Raw genomic sequence first — 17,376 nt, 5'->3', positions numbered from 1 at the left:
ATCTCAGAGGAGTGCAAAATGCTCTGTGTGATTTCTTGACTGTGGCATTGATTTTTTTACATCACACACACACACACACACACACACACACACAGAGGAAACAACCTAAATGTCCATCACTAGGAGATCAGTTAAAATGAATTGTGATTCATCCATGCAGTGGAATATATGATATTATGCAGCCATAAAAAAGAATAAAGAAATCCTTTGTGCACTGATGCAGCCTCCAGATATATACTACCAGATGGATCAGTAGCAGCAACAGAAAGGAACCAGGATGTAGAACTGTGTGCAACGAATGCTCCCTTTTGGGGAGCACCTTGGTGGTTCAGTCAATTAAACATTTGCCTTCAGCTCAAGTCATGACCTCAGGGTCATGATCCTGGGATCAAGCCCCCCATCAGGCTCCCTGTTCATTGGAGAGCCTGCTTCTCCCTCTCCCTCTGCCCCTCTCCCCTACTCATGCTCTCTCTCTCTCTCTCTCAAATAAAAAAAAAAAAATCCTTTAGAAAAATGCTACCTTTTGTGTTTTAAAAAAAAATGTGTACGGGGAAGCTGAAGGATGAATAAGAGAAGGCACGTTGGAAGCAAGTTTGATTGTCGATCTATGTCTAATGATTATTTTTATAAAGCTGATAAATAGAAAAACCAAATTACACAAAACCAAAAATCACAATCCTTCCTCCTAGAGATAGATCATCAGTTAACACTTTTATGTATTAACTCAGAATCCTTTTTCATGTGCACGAGCTTCCAGGTAACTATTTTTTTATAAATAGAATCACATTACATAAATTGTTTTCTAATCTTCTGTAATTAAACAATATTTTGTGAGCCATCCCCTACTTCAGTAAACAATCTATATTATTTTTAATGCTTACATATGCCATCACTACATTAACATAGTTCTTAGCATTTCCTTGTGTTTAGACATTTGCGTTGCTTTCATTTTTTTACCATCCTAACCAGTACTGTGATAGACATCCTATAGCTAAATCTTTGTTCACATCTCTGATTGTTTTGACATAAGTAATTCTCACTGAGAAGTGCAGTTGGGAATGCAGATATTCACATTTTCGATCCTAAAATGCAAGAGAGAGCCAAACTGCCCTTACAAAAGGCTGTGCTGTGCCAATTTGCATGCTTCCCCACTCCCTTTTTTAATACTTGGGAAAACAGGTCTAAACTACTGTACCGACTTGGTTTTCCCCTAAAATCTTTCTCTTGTTTGTCCAAGCTTCTAGAGTTGACTCTAATGAGTGAAGGTCAGAGCATCCTTCCTCCCTCAGGCCAAGTTGTGCCATCAAAAATAATTCCCTAGAATGCTGTTCTGGGAGAACCCTGTGGAAAGAAGAGATTAGAGAGGAAGGAAGAGAGGAGTTCCTAGGTCAGCAAAGCCAGAACTCTGGGGTTCTCCCATACAGGCCCCAGGAGTCCCCAGATCTTGTTGGTCAGGGTAGGGGTCCTAGATAAAAACTGACTCCAGGGGCACTTGAGTAGCTCAGTGGTTGCCTTTGGCTCAGGGAGTGGTCCTGGGGTCCTGGGATCAAGTCCCACATCGGGCTCCCCGCAGGGAACCTGCTTCTCCCTCTGCCTGTGTCTCTGCCTCTTTCTGTGTATCTCTTGTAAATAAATGAATAAAATCTTTAAAACAACAACAGCAACTGATTCCAGGAGATTCATTGTCAGGCAATTCACCTATTCACAAACAATGCCCCATTTAACTCACAATAACCCTATTCAAAGAGTACAATGACACTACTTAATCCATTCTAAGATACACTTTTACCACATTTAATCATGTCTGAGATAAAAGATAAGGAAGCATGTGGCTCATACTTAATTGGGAGCATTTATTTCCCTTTCTTCCAGGTATATAAAATATTGCTGCATTTGATAATCAAATGGCATTTCAGCCTTAATAGAAAATGGCATGATGCATGTGTTATAGTCTAGGAGGCCCAGGCACACACAGTTTAAGCAATTTACCCCGGGTCACCTGTGTGTTTGTTGTGGCCCCCTGACTGGAGCCTAGATCTAGCTGACTCCAGGCCTCAACCCCGGTGCACCAGCTGGACCGATTCAACCCTCAGCCCAGCAGATCCCCTGGCTCAATCAAATGCAGCTCTTGCCCACACCAAAAGTGACTCAAATTTTTAAAAACTATGGTGCCAGTTAACAGCTCGTGCCTCCAAGTTTCTGAATTCTGGAAATTAAAAAAAAAAAAAAAAAAACCTACTATTTATAATTGATCTGCTATTTAGGGAGCACATACTGCCACCCAAGCAAAGTGCCAAGCTCTCTACAGATACTGACTCACTGACTCCTCCCAACAAACCAGTCTTTTTTTTTTTTTTTACGTGACAGATTAATAGAACACATTTCCCTTTTTAATTTGTATCAAATTAATTCAGAGACTATAAAAATAACTAGAACATATTAGTTTATTACATGAAGTAATATTCTTTTTCTCCCACCTCTAGTTGCAACAATTTTTAATCATTTCTGACTTTGGTTCTTTTAGTAAGTCCCTCCCAGGGGACACCTGGGTGGCTCACTCAGGCATCTGCCTTCAGCTCAGGTCATGATCCTTGGGTCCTGGGATTGAGGCCCTCTGGTTCCTTGCTCAGCGGGGAGCCTGCTTCCCTCTCTCCCTTTGCCTGCCACTCCTCCTGCTTGTGTTCTCTCTCTCTCTCTCTGTCAAATAAATAGATAGGGTCTTAAAAAAAAATCTCTCCTAAACTATAAATAATTTGGTTATATCCTTCTTCCTTGGTTTAACAACTGAACATACAAGCTACCCACTATGAAAGAGAAGGAACTGGTTTATTTACCTTGTTGCCTTTTTCTCCTCTCATTCTAAAATTTATCGTTATTAATTTTTTGATTAGCAATTTTGGTACTTAAAAGAATATATACTTAGTGGTCACCAGTGGTGAGGGAAGGGGATGGGGGGGGTTATTGTTTAATAGATACAGAGTTTCAGTTTGGGATGATGACAAAGTTCTGGAACAGACAGTGGTGATGGCATAACAACGTGACTGCATTGATGCCACTGAATTGTACACTGAGAATAATTAAAGTTGAAAATTTACGTTGTGTATATTTGATTACAAGAAAAAATAATCCCAATGTACCACATTTTATTTAAAAAAAATATATATATGCTTTATAAGGTAGATATCATAACAATTCCATCCTACAGAGGTGAAGTCACTTGTAGATGGTCAGACAGCTATGAGTGGCAGGTTTGAAACCATTTTCTCTGACTGTGCAACACCAGAGGTTGCCACCTTCTGAGTTCCGTGTATCCTTGCTGAGCAGCAAGTATGTATATTTTCATTCATTCTTTGTTCCTTCAGCGGTTCTCTGAAGGGCCTACTTTGTTCCCGGCGCTGTCCTAGGTGCTGGCAAGCCTTGCAGCGGCCGGACACCAGGCAGGTTCAGCATTGCAGTGGGCCACCCAAGCTCACCTTAAACAGGGCACACACCTCCTGGTGCTCATTCTCCAGTGCCCAGAGCCGCCTCCTGGCCGCTTCCTGCAGGGGGCCGTTTACACACCTCCTGGAGCGGCTCTTCACACTGAAGGAGAGCGTCAGATCTTAAAGAGAAAGGGGGGAGAAATGCAATCAGATCAGGCTGGAAATGCAATAAAAGGGAAGAAAGAATTAGATTAAATGGACATCAATTAAATTGATGTCCTCTTTAATGAGAGGTTACAAGTAATCTTAACGATATCCGGAGCACCTCCTTTAAAATGTCCCCCAAGGAAAGAAAAAAAAGAAAGGAAGGAAGGAAGGAAGGAAGGAAGGAAGGAAGGAAGGAAGGAAGGAAAGAAGGAAGGAAGGAGAGGCTGAAGCCTGGGAATGTTCTGGAATCCCAGGAGCTGCTGTTGGTTATTTCTGCTTTGAACAAGGTATATTCCTAGGCTGCCTGGCACCAAGGTAACAGTGCCAACACAGAACAGCTACACATATATTTCTTCCTGTGGATGATTTGTAGCAAATACTTAATCTATCCATATATATGGAAATACACGTCAAACACGTCAAATTTATTATGTGTAATAGATATTCTATGCTTTATGCATTATGGATACGCCATACATTTTCTCTAAACTATTTCTAATAAAATGAGTTTACTAATGTTTGCCAGGGCAGGTCCTTAATGTATTAAAGCCTAACTTCAATTTCTTACAAATGCACATTTGTTCAGCCAATACTGTAAGCAGAAGCTGTTTCAGGTGTTGGAATACAGCAGGAAACAAAATAGATGTGCTCCCTGTTCTCATGGAGCTTGTAATCTCTGCAAGTAACCAATTCTATGAACATAATAACTTCAGATGGAGAAAAGTGCTAGGAAAGCAATGTAATTGGATTAACAGACAGAGTGATGGAGCAGTTTGGGGGGCAGGGGTATGCCTTTGGATAGTGTTGTTGGAAAAGGTCACCCTGAAGAGGCTCATCTTATAACTGCACTTTGCCACATGTCTCCTTTAGATAATAAGTAGCAATCTCGTTAATAATTATCAAACACAATGAACCAAAAAGGCATTGGACTGGATAATTATAGAGGTCTCTCTTCTAGCCCTAACTTGCCAGGGACTTTGCAAATCCCTGAGCACATTAAAGACAGCCCCTCTCTTGCTGGCCTGGGTAACACAAGTCAGCCTGGACTCCTATGTTTAAAGGGCCCATTTTTAACCTGGAAGTCCTGAAAATACCTTGGCTACCAAGCAGCTCCAATAGGACATCCCCAACTGACCTGACACTGGTGTGAACTGCGGGTGGATGTTTGTTCCACTCCATTCCTCCCTGGCCTGTGTTCTAATCTCATCCAAGCCCTCCATCCTCAGCCGTCCGATTCAGTGCTCTGTCCAGTAGCCTCACGGATCAGCACACTGACCGCTATGAGGAGGCGAAGCCGGGGGAGGCGGAGTCACACAGACCTGGGCTCAAGGCTTGGCTCTGCCCTCGCTTGCTGTGCCATGCTGAACAGTTAATTACATCTTTACACTTGACTTTTCTCATTAGCAAAATGACTTGTCGAGTACCTATTTCACAGAGCTTTTAAGAGGCTTACAAATGAGATTATTCATACAAAGCTTTTTGTTCAGTGCCTCCTACATAGTAAATATTCAATTAACACATTCAATTAACACATCAGCTGTCGACTCTCAAACTCCCCACCCTATCACTGCTTGGGATACTACTGCTCCCTCTGACCTCATCTTGTCACATCTGTAATCAACCTTGACTCTGACCAACTCTGTGACTCCTTTTCACCAAATCCATTTCTCCTGTCCTTTCAAAGTGTGATCCAAACTCCCTTCTAGAATCTCTCACAATAGCTCCCGCAAATGGCAGCCCCTTCAGTGTGGATCTCCTAGTCCTGCACCTGAATCCATGGATTTGTCACTCAAAAGACCTGGACTTAAATAAGCAAACTGCCTTTGAGATCTCAACAGGCCAGAGCTGCCACTGAGAGCCTCCTGCATGGGCCACTGTGGGATCCTGCAGTGCCTTCAGCATGACCAAAACAAGGGAATAAATCAAGTTCACTCCAGTGTCAGTGTGAAGCATACTTTGTCATTTTTTAAAAATCCTTCTGAAAACCGGTTGTTTAATCATGCTAATGTATCTGATTGATTTTGTCTGTGACTCTTCCGCGTCAAGGAGAGATAGGAGGCTGGAGCGGAATGCCCCCTTCTTGCTCAGTGACTTTCCTGGAAACAGCACCACAGTGGTAAAGGCTATAAGACAGACAAGTTCAGCCCTCCATGTACCCTTTGTTCATTGGCCTTCATGGCACTATTAAGGCAAAATGCTGACTACACTGTATTCAGGAAACAACAGGTGGCGAGTCACCATTTCTCAAGGACAAGCTAACAGACAAGCAGATTGATAGAACAAGAAAGGGCAAGGTCGTTCTCATTGTCAGCCTGGCTGTTTGACAGAATTTGAAACTGGGAAAAGAAAGAACCTGATATGACATATGAACACTATCCATTTACCTGGTTTATGTTCTTTGAAACATTCTTAATGTAAATCTTTTCCACAAATCTATCATTTGTATGCCAGGGAGGAACAAAGATGCACCTCCATCATGGCCATGAACAAGATGAGGGTCTGAATGCCTTTCTCCTCACTAGCTGTGTGGCAGTGGGGAAGATGCCTTTCTCTCTGAGACTTGGCCACCTTTGGAATGGGGAGTTTGGTGGCACCTCCCAGAGGTGAGCATATGAGAATGAGAGGAATCATTTAGCACATGCTTGGCACATGATTAGCCCCCCCAAAATGATCCCTGTTACTGTACAATAAACACTGAGTCTTCTGCAGGTTGATCCTCAGAGTTTCTGGTACAAGGTTCAGCCCAGGAATACTACCCTCTGATGCCAACTCCCTGCCAGCTTCACTGAGGTCTCTTAGTCGGAGACTTGTGAAAGATGTGTCTTGAGAATAAGGTTTCTTTTGCACTAATTTCAGAATCTTTTTCTGATTCTGAAAGATTCATACAGGTGCTCTTCTGCTCCACCAATCTCACTCCACATATTCAACCCTTTATTTGCTTATTCGTTTATTTAACAAATATTTATTGAGAATGTGCTATGTGTATAAGGTACTGTATATAGAATATAAACATGACCTCCACATATTTATTCAACAATTTGTGTATTTATTTACCAAATATTTTCTAAGCACCAACTATGTACAAATAACTCTTTTAGATGCCATGCACAATAAATACCTAAGTCTTCAAAAAAATTATCCCTGCCCTCCGGCACCTTAAAATTTAATTGCTAATGTATTTTCTTTAGTAGAGCAAATACGTATGGAGCTCCTAATATGTGCCAGATTGTGAAGAGGTTTGAGAGTCAGCCTGAGAAGCTTTAACTTAATCTTGCAGGCAATGGAGAGTATTGGAAGATTTGTGAGCAAGTGAATGCCATAGTCGAGGTCATGCCTACAAAGATGCATTTGATGGTGGTGCCTGGAAAGGATAAAAGAAAGGGAGCCTACAGATGGGAGAGATAAAGAGGTTACTGTGGAATTCGACATGGAAAATACTTTAAAAAAAAATAGGGCTTCTATTTGGGTTTTAGATACCTGGAGTCATATTCTGTGGCACAAAACATTTTTCCTTCTCTTCAGATAAGGCTATACACTCACTTGATACGGTTGGATTCTTGGAAGGAGTTTCTTTACCTGGAAGAGATCAAATGAAAGATCATTTGTGTGAGTGTAAGCAAGTGATAAGCATGGACTACAAGTCTTTGTCAAGTGACAATTTTTTCTCCTAGGCTGGTGGCATGAAGGAGTTCTCTCCGCTATCACCATTGCCTTACAATTATTTAGTACTCAACTGTTATCAAAGACCTGTTATACCTGCTATGTCAATACTGCAGTAGCCTGTGTATCCCCATTTTATTTAAAACGAGTTAATAAGGGAGGCCTGGGTGGCTCAGTTAGTTAAGCGTCTGCCTTCAGCTCAGGTCATGATCTTGGGGTCCTGGGGTCAAGCCCTGTATCAGGCTCCCTGCTCCCCAGTGACCAGGGAGCCTGCTTCCTCCTCTCCCTTTGCCTACCACTCCTTCTGCTCATGCTCTCTCTCTGTCCCCCTCTGTGTCAAATAAATAAAAATTTAAAATAAAATAAAACAGATTCCCACCCACAGGTCAGACTGAGTCCCATGGCTGAGGACACTGAAAATGCTCCATATATGTTGAACCTACAAGGTCATTATAGATCTGACTGCGGTGAGGTTTAAGATCAATGGGTGGATAACAGAAGTGTCACCATAGAAGGAGAGAGGGTAGCATCATTAGGGAGACGCCTGGGGCATGCTTGTAATGTATTGATGGTCCCCAGACTGTCTGACCACTAGAGTCCTGTATGGGATTTCTCCTCAGATCTCCAAAATGTTCCTGTCTTTGCCACTGTAGAATTGAAGTGAAAAAGGAAAAGAAAGAAGATCACGGCACAGCTGGGGTTAGGGAGAAGGCTATTTTGATGGCAGAGCGTTGAAAAGAGAAGAGAGTACAGCTAAAAAGCACGAGGCAGTGGATATAAAAGAATAGAAGGAAATTTCACAAGTATCACTATGAAATGTGGGCCTCCCTCATGATATTCCCAAAATACAACAAGAGAATTCAAGTCCTTAACACATTACTTTGGGTTACTCTGTTCCTTTGACCATGAAATTGCTCAAAGACTATACCATGGGGTCAGAATATTATAAGCTGCCTGGTTCTAGAAAGAGGGATTAGGAGTCTTGGCTCAACCATTGTTTGCAAGTCCCTCACCTAATTCTCCCAGTTTCTTTGATTATAAAACTGTGCTAGGTCAGAGTCAAGCAGATCAACCCATTTTGCATTCTGGACCTGTTCATCTACTGATGCAGCCCAAGAGTGATAGGGACCAGCCATCACACTCCATCCACTCACAGCTGATTAATGCTAACCCCAAATCTTCACATTGCTACCAGGAGTCTGTGCCTCTACTCTGTGCTCCTTGCCTATGCAGAGAGATTTTGAGACACCAGTGGAGGACCAGATTCTATTTCTTCATAGCAGGAGCAGTTAACACTTTTGGGGGTGATAGAGGGAGGGAGAATGAAATGGATTTGGGTTTGATAGGCAGAAGGAGGGGCCCGTCAGCTCATAGCTCCTCATCCAGTCAATCTTGTTAGGGGTTCAGTGTTAAAAGCAGCTTAGCTGGAAAGCAGGCAGTAATGAGCTACAGTTGAACTGGATCATTTTGTAGTTCTGCCCCCAGGAACCAAAGGTAACTGTAGCAAAAAGGCACTGGCTTGGGTATCATGAGATAAGAGGTTGAGCACAAATCAGATTCTCCCATACATTAGTTAATAACCTTGGGCAAGACGTTTCATCCATCCGTTTTCTGAGGTTTCACTTTTCCCACTCATAAATGAGAGATGGATCTAAGTTAGTGGTTCTCGACTCTGACTGCCTATTTGAATCACTCAGATTGCTTTTTAAAAATAGCAGTGCCTAGGCCACGTCTCCAGAAATGCTGATTTACGTGGTTTGTAGTGCAGCCCAGCCATAAAAATTCTTTTAAGTTCCCCAACTGATTCTAATTTGAGCCAGTGTTGGGAATCACACATCTAGACTGATGCTTCTCAAATTTTCATATGTGTATGAATTGCCTGAGGATATTGATAAAATTTAGACTCTACCTCAGTAGGTTGAAAGCCTAAGGTTCTGTGTGTCTAATGTGCTGCCAGGTGATACATCTGCTGGTTCCAGCATCACACTTGGAGTGGTAGCCTGCTTCCTCACTCTGGGACAGTCTGAAAACTGATAGCCTCAGGGTCAGAGGCCATCAGGAACCCACAAATATCATTTTTCTTTCTTCTTTCTTCCTTCCTTCCTTCCTTCCTTCCTTCCTTCCTTCCTTCCTTTTTTGGTTCTCTTTTGTTATTCTTTTTTTATTTTCCCACATGGTAAATTTTTATTTTTATTTTTTTATTTTTAGATTTTATTTTTTTATTTGTCAGAGAGAGAGAGAGAGCACAAGCAAGGGGAACAGCAGACAGAGCGAGAACCAGGCTTCCCACTGAGCAGGAGCCCAATGCATGATCCCAGGATCCTGGGATCATGACCTGAGCTGAAGACAGATGCTTAACTAACTGAGACACCCAGGCATTCCCCCATACACTGAATTTTTAAAGTTCAAATGTGAATTGCTTGACATCACTCAGAACTTGGGATATTTTGCATAACCCAGATTCTTGGCTTTGCTTTGAAAATGGGAAGATCTATAGTTCAGAGCCCTCATTCTCATGTAGCAATAATTGTCTGGGGTCAAGCATTTGCTGCCCCTCTGTGGGCATTCATTCTTCTCTGGCTACCACAGTCTGCATGCCATCAAATTTACCCATTCACATATGGGCCCCACAAGCTGTGAGAGTGTGTACCTACTGCAAGACTGCGTGGAAAGAAAAGATAGCCTAAAGATGGTGAATGTCCACCATATAAGTCCACCTTGAAGAAGGAAGTTCATGGTCATCCTGCTTTGAGCAAGAAAGCTCTGAAAAGATGTGTGTGGTTTAGAGCAGAAAATTGCAGTGTTTCATAGGACATAATTTGTAGACTGTTTGCATCAGAGCTACCTAAGTGCTGGTTTTTAAAAAGGTATCTGCCCAGGCAGGCCCGTGGCTCAGTGGTTTAGCGCCGCCTTCGGCCCAGGGTGTAATCCTGGAGACCTGGGATCGAGTCCCACATCGGGCTCCCTGCATGGAGCCTGCTTCTCCCTCTGCCTCACTTTCTGTGTCTCTCATGAATAAGTAAATAAAGTCTTTAAAAAATAAGTAAATAAATAAAATAAAAAATAGAAAGTTATCTGCCCAAACTAACTAAGAAAATTAGAGAAGGGGGATCCCTGGGTGGCTCAGTGGTTTAGCGCCTGCCTTTGGCCCAGAGCACGATCCTGGAGTCCTGGGATCGAGTCCCGCGTCAGGCTCCCGGCATGAAGCCTGCTTCTCCTCCCTCCTGTGTCTCTGCCCCCCCCCATGTCTATCATGAATAAATAAGTAAAATCTTTAAAAAAAAAAAAAGAAAGAAAAAGAAAATTAGAGAAGAATATCTGCATGACTGAAGTAACCAGTTATTTCCTGAACAGGATGGGAAAGCACTACGCACTATGCACAAAAAAATAATGGATAAAATTAGGAACTTTTTTTAATCAAAAGATGCAATTAAGAGAATGCTAGGTAAGTGACAGAGTAGAAGAAAATATAAAGAATGTGTATAGAATGTAAAGAATTCAAATCCAGAATATATAAAGAATGCTATGCATCTTTCAGAAAGAGGTAGGCAACTAGAAAAATGGACAAAAGGGTGAAGAAGCCCTTATCCAAGGCAGTATCCAAGTGGCCAATAAATTTATGAAAATTTTCTCAAGCTCATCAGGAGAATGAAAACTAAAACCATAATGGAACACCACTACACAGATTGACCAAAATAAAAAAGACAGATAAAGCCAAGTGTTCAAAGGATACAGAGCAATTGGAACTCCCATCCCATGTACTGCAAGTATGAGAATAAGGTTTGAAAATTTTTACTTTGGAAAAACTGTTTGACATATCAGTTCAAGCTGAACATATACATGCAATAAGATTTAGCAGTTCCATTCCTAGGCATATACTCAGAAGAATACATATATGTGTTCACCAAAATACATCTACAAAAATATTCACAGCTCCAGTATGTGTAACACCCAAAACAGCCTGGCAACAACCCAAATGTCCATCTACACAGAGTGAATAAGTAAGTGTAGTATATACAATTAAGTACAATATAGCAATGAGAATAAATGAATGACAACCCCAGGAAGTAGTATAGGTGGACATTTTCACTTTTTGAAAATTCACCAAACTGTACACATATAATTTTGTACATAGCTCTGCATGAGTGGTAAATTTGGTAGACTACAAATAGAGAAATATTCCTTGAGCTCTTCTCTACCTACTTCACCTCCGAATATCTAGAGGTAGAGTCTGGAGATGTGCATTTTCAATTAGCCTCTTGAGGATTTCTCATGTGCTCTAAAGTGTGAGAATCTGTGGAATAGAGAGCCAATTTGCTAGGTGCTTGGGGACCCATGAGCCAGAGAGCAGCCACTTGAGACACAATAAAGAATCTGGAAAATCTGGGTGAGCTGCATAATAGGAAGAAGAGTTAATACTTGCATGGGGATTCATAATTTACAGAACTCTTTTGTACAGGGATTATATTTCAACATGAAGGAATATGGAGACTTAGCTGGGCATTAAAAAAGGACCAGAGACAAATCAAGGCAACAAAAAGCTATCATACAGAATGAAGTGTGTTAAAAAGAAAAAGATATGATTTTTTTAATGACTGCAAGGAAATAGACCAGTAGGTCCATAGTGGCTAGTGCCGAGTCATTTTTAATCATCTTTTTGTCTACTTTTGTCTACTTTCCAAATATTCTGTAAGAGACATACACTTTGTTTTCTAGAACTGAAGGCAGGTAGAGAAGTAGGTGGGAACAAAGACTGCAATTAGACAGTCCCAGACTCAATCCTGTGCTTCTCATTAGCCAGATGAGCCCCGTAAACCATGTGGTTCAGGTGGGGCTGACTCCATCCCTAGCTCCAGAAGTGGGCACTTGACTCAAGCATCAACCAATCATGTTATGTTATGCCATGGCCACATAACCAAGGTTAAGCTAATGAGAATTAGTCTCAGGACCCTCAACAGCACTCTGCAGGAAGAGATTTCTTTCCATTGCACTTGGAGCTGTGAATATGACAGCCTGGGTGGCTCAGTCCGTTAAACATCTGCCTTCAGCTCAGGTCATGATCTCAGGGTCCTGGGATTGAGTCCTGCATTGGGCTCCTGCTGAGCAAGGAGTCTGCTTCTCCTTCTGCCTCTCCTCCACCTTTCGTGCTCTCTCTCTCGCACCCTCAAAAATAAATAACTAAAATCTTTAAAAAATATATATATGACAGCCTAGAACTGGGAGGCCTACCACAGGTGAAGGCCTGCCTAAAGTTGAGGCTAATCCAGTAAAAGTTTAGGAGTTTAGGAAAGATAACTTTCTGATAACATCAATTGAATATCTTGATCCAGCCATACCTAAAGCAAACAACACCTGGACTTTTCATTCATTAATCAATAAATTACTTTTGGTATAAGCTCATTTCATTTTTATTATTACTTTGGGTCGGAAAAAGTTACTAATTAAAAATACATTGAGATTTGTTTAAAAACTGCCAAACTACTTTCCAAAGCAGCTATACCATTTTGCCTTCCCATCAGCAACGCAAGAGAGTTCCGGTTGCACAATATCATCACAAACATCTGATATTATCAGGCTTTTTAATTCTAGCCATTGTATAGTTGTCTTATCTCACTGTTTCAATTTACATTTCCTTAGTAACTAATGATGTTGAGCATTTTTCTCATGTGCTTATTTGCCATACATATATTTTCTGAATGAAAGTGTCTTTACAAACATTTTGCTCCATTTAATTGGGCTATTAACCTTCTCATTACTGAGTTATAAGGGTGGTTTTTTGGTGGGGTTTTTTTTTTTTTTTTTTTATGTTCTGGATACAAGTATTAGATATGTGGTTTTCATGTAATATCCCTGAATCTGTGGCTTCTTTTTCACTTTCCTGGTAGATTTATATGGGAAGTGGGGGGAGTAAAATTACTGGCAAAGAGATCAGCAAGATAAGGGGGAATGAACTTTGTATGCACATGAGACAGCAGAAACCAGCCTGTACATACTAGCAAGGTCAATGATCATGTAGTTAAAATTGTTAAATATGGTAGAGTCAGGATAGGGACAGCATTTCAAGGCAAGCAGAGGAACTTAGAATAGATATAGTAAGCAATAGGGAGCCATGAAGCATTCTTGAACATAGGAATGGCATTGTAGCAATGGAAACTCTACCTGGGGTGGCACAAGAAGGACAAGGGAGAAGAAAAGACAAGAGGCAGGGAGGCCAGCTAAAAAAGTTGTATGGCAATCCAGGAGTATAAGTGTGAGACTGTGCACTATGATTTTGGCAAGTGAGAAGTGAGGGGATTTAGTGAATGGTATGGTTCTTTTTTTCTTTTTTTTTTAAGATTCTATTCATTTATTCATGAGACACACGGAGAGAGACAGAGACATAGGCAGAGGGAGAAGCAGGCTCCCTTTGGGGAGCCCGATGCAGGATCACGACCTGAGGCACAGGCAGATGGTCAACCACTGAGCCACTGAGGCGTCCCTGGTGTGGTACCTTAAAGTTAGAAAAGGGAAAGTATCTTGACAAATTGAATATGAGGGATAAAAATAAAGAAGAGGCAATAATTATAGAAAATGAATAGATAGAAGGGATTTAAGAGATCATTTAGTTCAACTCCTCACTTCACTGTGGAGAAACTAAGGCCTAGAGAGGAGTAGTGATTTTACCAAGGTCATATAACAAGTTCACAAGAATCAGAAGCATGCAGATCACTGGGAGCCAACTTTACTGCCACCATGACGTTAATCTAATCTCAGAACTCTGAGGTCTGAAGTCTCTAATCTGGAAACATCTCACTCTTAGAAACTTGCTAGAAAAAAAAACAGAAAGAAACTTGCTAGACGTGAGCATTTGACCCATTTGAGCAATAGATGCATTTCTCCTCTCTCAGTCTCTCCCAACTTCCACCCCAACTTTAAAAAGGAAACATTAAGAAGTGTTTCCCTGCATGCTTTTTTCTCCACCTACATATTTTTTCCTTCTTTGACTTGACATTCATATCCACCAGTAGAGTTTATGATGTAAACCTACACTGTCCTCGTTAGGATAAATGTCAAATTACAGCTATAGGTATATCTACCTACATGGATGTATCTCTGATCATAATGTAGAGGGAGGGGAAAAAGCAAGCTGCACAATGATATCATTTTGTTTAAGTATCAATCTTCAGAAAAAAATCTTTGCAATGATTATGAGTACACAAACATGTAATAAAAGCACAAAACCGCTGAATTCATGAAAGTGATTAACTCTGGGGAGGAAACGAGGGAGGGAAATGAGACTGGGAGAGAACTACCAGGGGACCAGGGGACCAGGGGACTCTACTTGCATCTACAATGTTTTGGTTTTTTTTAAGAGAATGAAATTAAGGTATTCTGAAGCAAACATGGTATAATGTAGAAATGTACTAGAGCTAGATGGTAGTTTTATTGTTCTGAAATTCTCTGTTATCAGTAAGTTCAAAATGCCTCACAAGCTTTTTAAAGTTCAAATATGAGGCATCATTCAGTACTGCCAGCATTCTTCCTCAATTTCCTATTATTATACTCATGATTCACATTTACCAAAAATGTTGAAAGTTAAAAACACCAGCAATCAATATAGGCAAATGTTCCCTCTCACATCCCCTGTTTAAGAGTGTAAGTCTGCCAAACTTCTCCAAGCAAGTGTTAAAGATAAGAGGACAGTGCTAGAAGCTTTTAGGTCAATAAACTTTGACATGACTTACTCTGTGATCCTCAGTGAGGAACTATAATTTATTAAACAGCGACAAGAATCTCCAAGGGTCCAGGAAGTCAGACATGACAGCAGTTGACCAAAACCAGCACCTCTCACCATGTGCAATGGGGAGATTTATGTGAGCAAATGAGAAACATTACAGGGAACAGATGCTGCAGGCAGAGCCCATGTGTGAGAATGCAGGTCACTTGAGTGGCCAGAGCCAACATTCATCATTGTGTGAAACGGTGGCAAACCAGCCAGGCATCTGTCCAGAGCTCGGTGCTACCAAGAGCCTTCTCCTTTCCTGCTTCCCTTACCCCTGAGGACTGCTGGTCTTCATTGTTTACTCCACTTTAAACAGATGTAATGGCAGAAGCAGCTAGAAACAGGAGCACGGTGGAGCCAGGAATTAGGGAGAAGGGTTGTAGGAATAGTCTTTACTAGTGAACAGTAAAACAGTCCACAATTACTGAGGGGTTATCAGAAGCCAGACCCTGTGCTAAATCCATGAGATGAATTATCTGATATAATCCTTACCCAAAACTCTGTGTGTGACCAATAGTACCATTGGATCCAGGTTACAGACAGGAAAACTAAGGTTTGAAGAATATACGAGTTTTTCCCTAAGTCACGGAACTATGGAGTCACTCCAGAATATGTCTCATACTTTGTTCTATTTCCCTAGGAAAAACAGGGGAGTCTAAAAAGGGATTTTATATCAATGGTCCTCATACCTACAATACCCATATCACCCTCTCTGGGGAAAAGCCCCGATAAGCACAGAAAAAATTTTAGGGAAATGGTATGAAAAGCCTTGATAAAGGAAATGGCAAGTTGACTCAGAGAAATAGTGGATTCGGGATCCCAGCCACTTAGAGATACCCCCAATCAGGTGAAACAATAAAATCATTGGACAGTAATATCATAAGAACTCTGAGGATGCTTTCTTCAGTGTTGATTGGTTGGCTGGTTGGTTTTGAGCCACAGAACTCTTGTTCATGAAATCTTGGGCTGAGGACAGGATGTCACACAGAAGCAGAGCTGCTCCAGCTGAAGCTGGGGGTCAGAGAGCAGGAGCAGAGCTCCCTAAGGCACCTCTGCAGGCCAAGCCTACATTCCCTCATCTTATGGATGAGCAAAGGCCTAGAGGGAGAGCTTGATAGGCTAGAGTCACAGAAATGTAATTAATATGGCTGACATTTCCTGTGTTAAATCACTGTTTGCCAGGTTGTTTTGAGTGTTTCACACGTAGACTTAATCCCCCCACACACACAACTCTATGAAGAATGTATAAAAATATATCAATAAATCTATAGACAAGGGGACTAAAACAGAGAGGTTAAGTAAATTGCTCAAGGTCAAGTCAAAGAACCACAATCAAACCAGACATTTTGGCCTCCAAGACCAGGTTATTAACCATGGTGATGGTTAACTGCCCAAGTGATGGTAGACCTAGAACCCAGGACCCTGGCTTGCAGACCAGTGATCCTTCATGTTCCCCCACACTCCATTTAATGTCTGCTCCTGCAGGGTACAATGGCAACAGGATTTAAGGAAAGGGTCTGACAAGCTTATAAATCTTAGAAATCTGGAGATGCAACATGTTTTCATAACTAATGGTTGTGCCTTTTGTGCCATCTGCAGATCTGTTTGTCTTGCCTAGCAGTTCTTCTGGGCTCCCTTTCCAAGGAACCACATGGTGCTCCAGGAAGACATGGAATCCTGACAAGGGTTAGGAATGATTCCTCGGCATGGTGCTCTCCTATCTCCCAAGTTCTCCCCGACTCTGCCACTTTCCCCCAAGGCTGCCACATATCCTGATAATTGCTATACTTGGGATGGCAGGACCCCACCTTGGTCCTGCTCTGAAAAAAAAGTGAGGAGTCTGCACTAGGGTGACAAACCACCCTAGTTGCCTGGGACTCTTCTGGTTTTAGCACCGATTGCATCCTGAGAAAGCCCTCGGACCCAGGCAAAACTAGGATGTTGGATCACCTGATATCAAGTCTCAGATGACTTGACAATTTCTTAGGGCAACGACTCCATGGCTTCAAGCTGACGTACCAAAAAGAAAAAAAGAAAAGAAAGAAAATCACTCTGTAATAGGTAGGAGGCAGGAAATTGCCTGTTTTTGTCTAATGACAGCAACCCTGATGAAAATAGGGTTGAGTGACTGAGGCCAAATTTATGGCCACTCATGCGCCCCAGAGGCACTCACTGCCTGAGGTTCTTTCCTGACCTAGGGAATCCTGGGAAGAAAAGACGGAAGGGGTTAGTCACACCCTGCCAGTGGCAGCCAAAAGCAGCACTGGCTCCTTACAGAGCTCAAAGTCTCTCTCATCAGGAAAAGTAGAAGTTTCCCAGGGTCCA

At 41.7% G+C, this 17,376-nt stretch overlaps 1 protein-coding gene across 4 annotated transcripts in view; it reads right to left on the bottom strand.

Annotated features, from left to right (window-relative positions):
- SH3TC2 (SH3 domain and tetratricopeptide repeats 2) overlaps window positions 1-17,376 on the bottom strand; it is a 102,615-nt gene that overhangs the window by 37,528 nt on the left and 47,711 nt on the right. For all 4 annotated transcript variants that reach the window (XR_013378472.1, XM_077895961.1, XM_077895959.1 and 1 more), the window contains exons 2-3: window positions 7,107-7,205; window positions 3,474-3,601 (exon numbers count right to left, since the gene is read on the bottom strand). Coding sequence is in view for 3 of the 4 variants with exons in the window: in XM_077895961.1 (XP_077752087.1) it covers window positions 3,474-3,601; window positions 7,107-7,205 (227 nt within the window). In the remaining variant the exon portion in view is untranslated. The remainder of the gene's footprint in view (window positions 1-3,473; window positions 3,602-7,106; window positions 7,206-17,376) is intronic.

This window comes from Canis aureus, chromosome 4 (genome assembly GCF_053574225.1).
Source record: "Canis aureus isolate CA01 chromosome 4, VMU_Caureus_v.1.0, whole genome shotgun sequence".
NCBI classification, from domain to species: domain Eukaryota; kingdom Metazoa; phylum Chordata; class Mammalia; order Carnivora; family Canidae; genus Canis; species Canis aureus.
The sequence above is the reverse complement of the archived record's forward strand: the minus strand, read 5'-3'. Positions and strand labels throughout refer to the sequence as shown.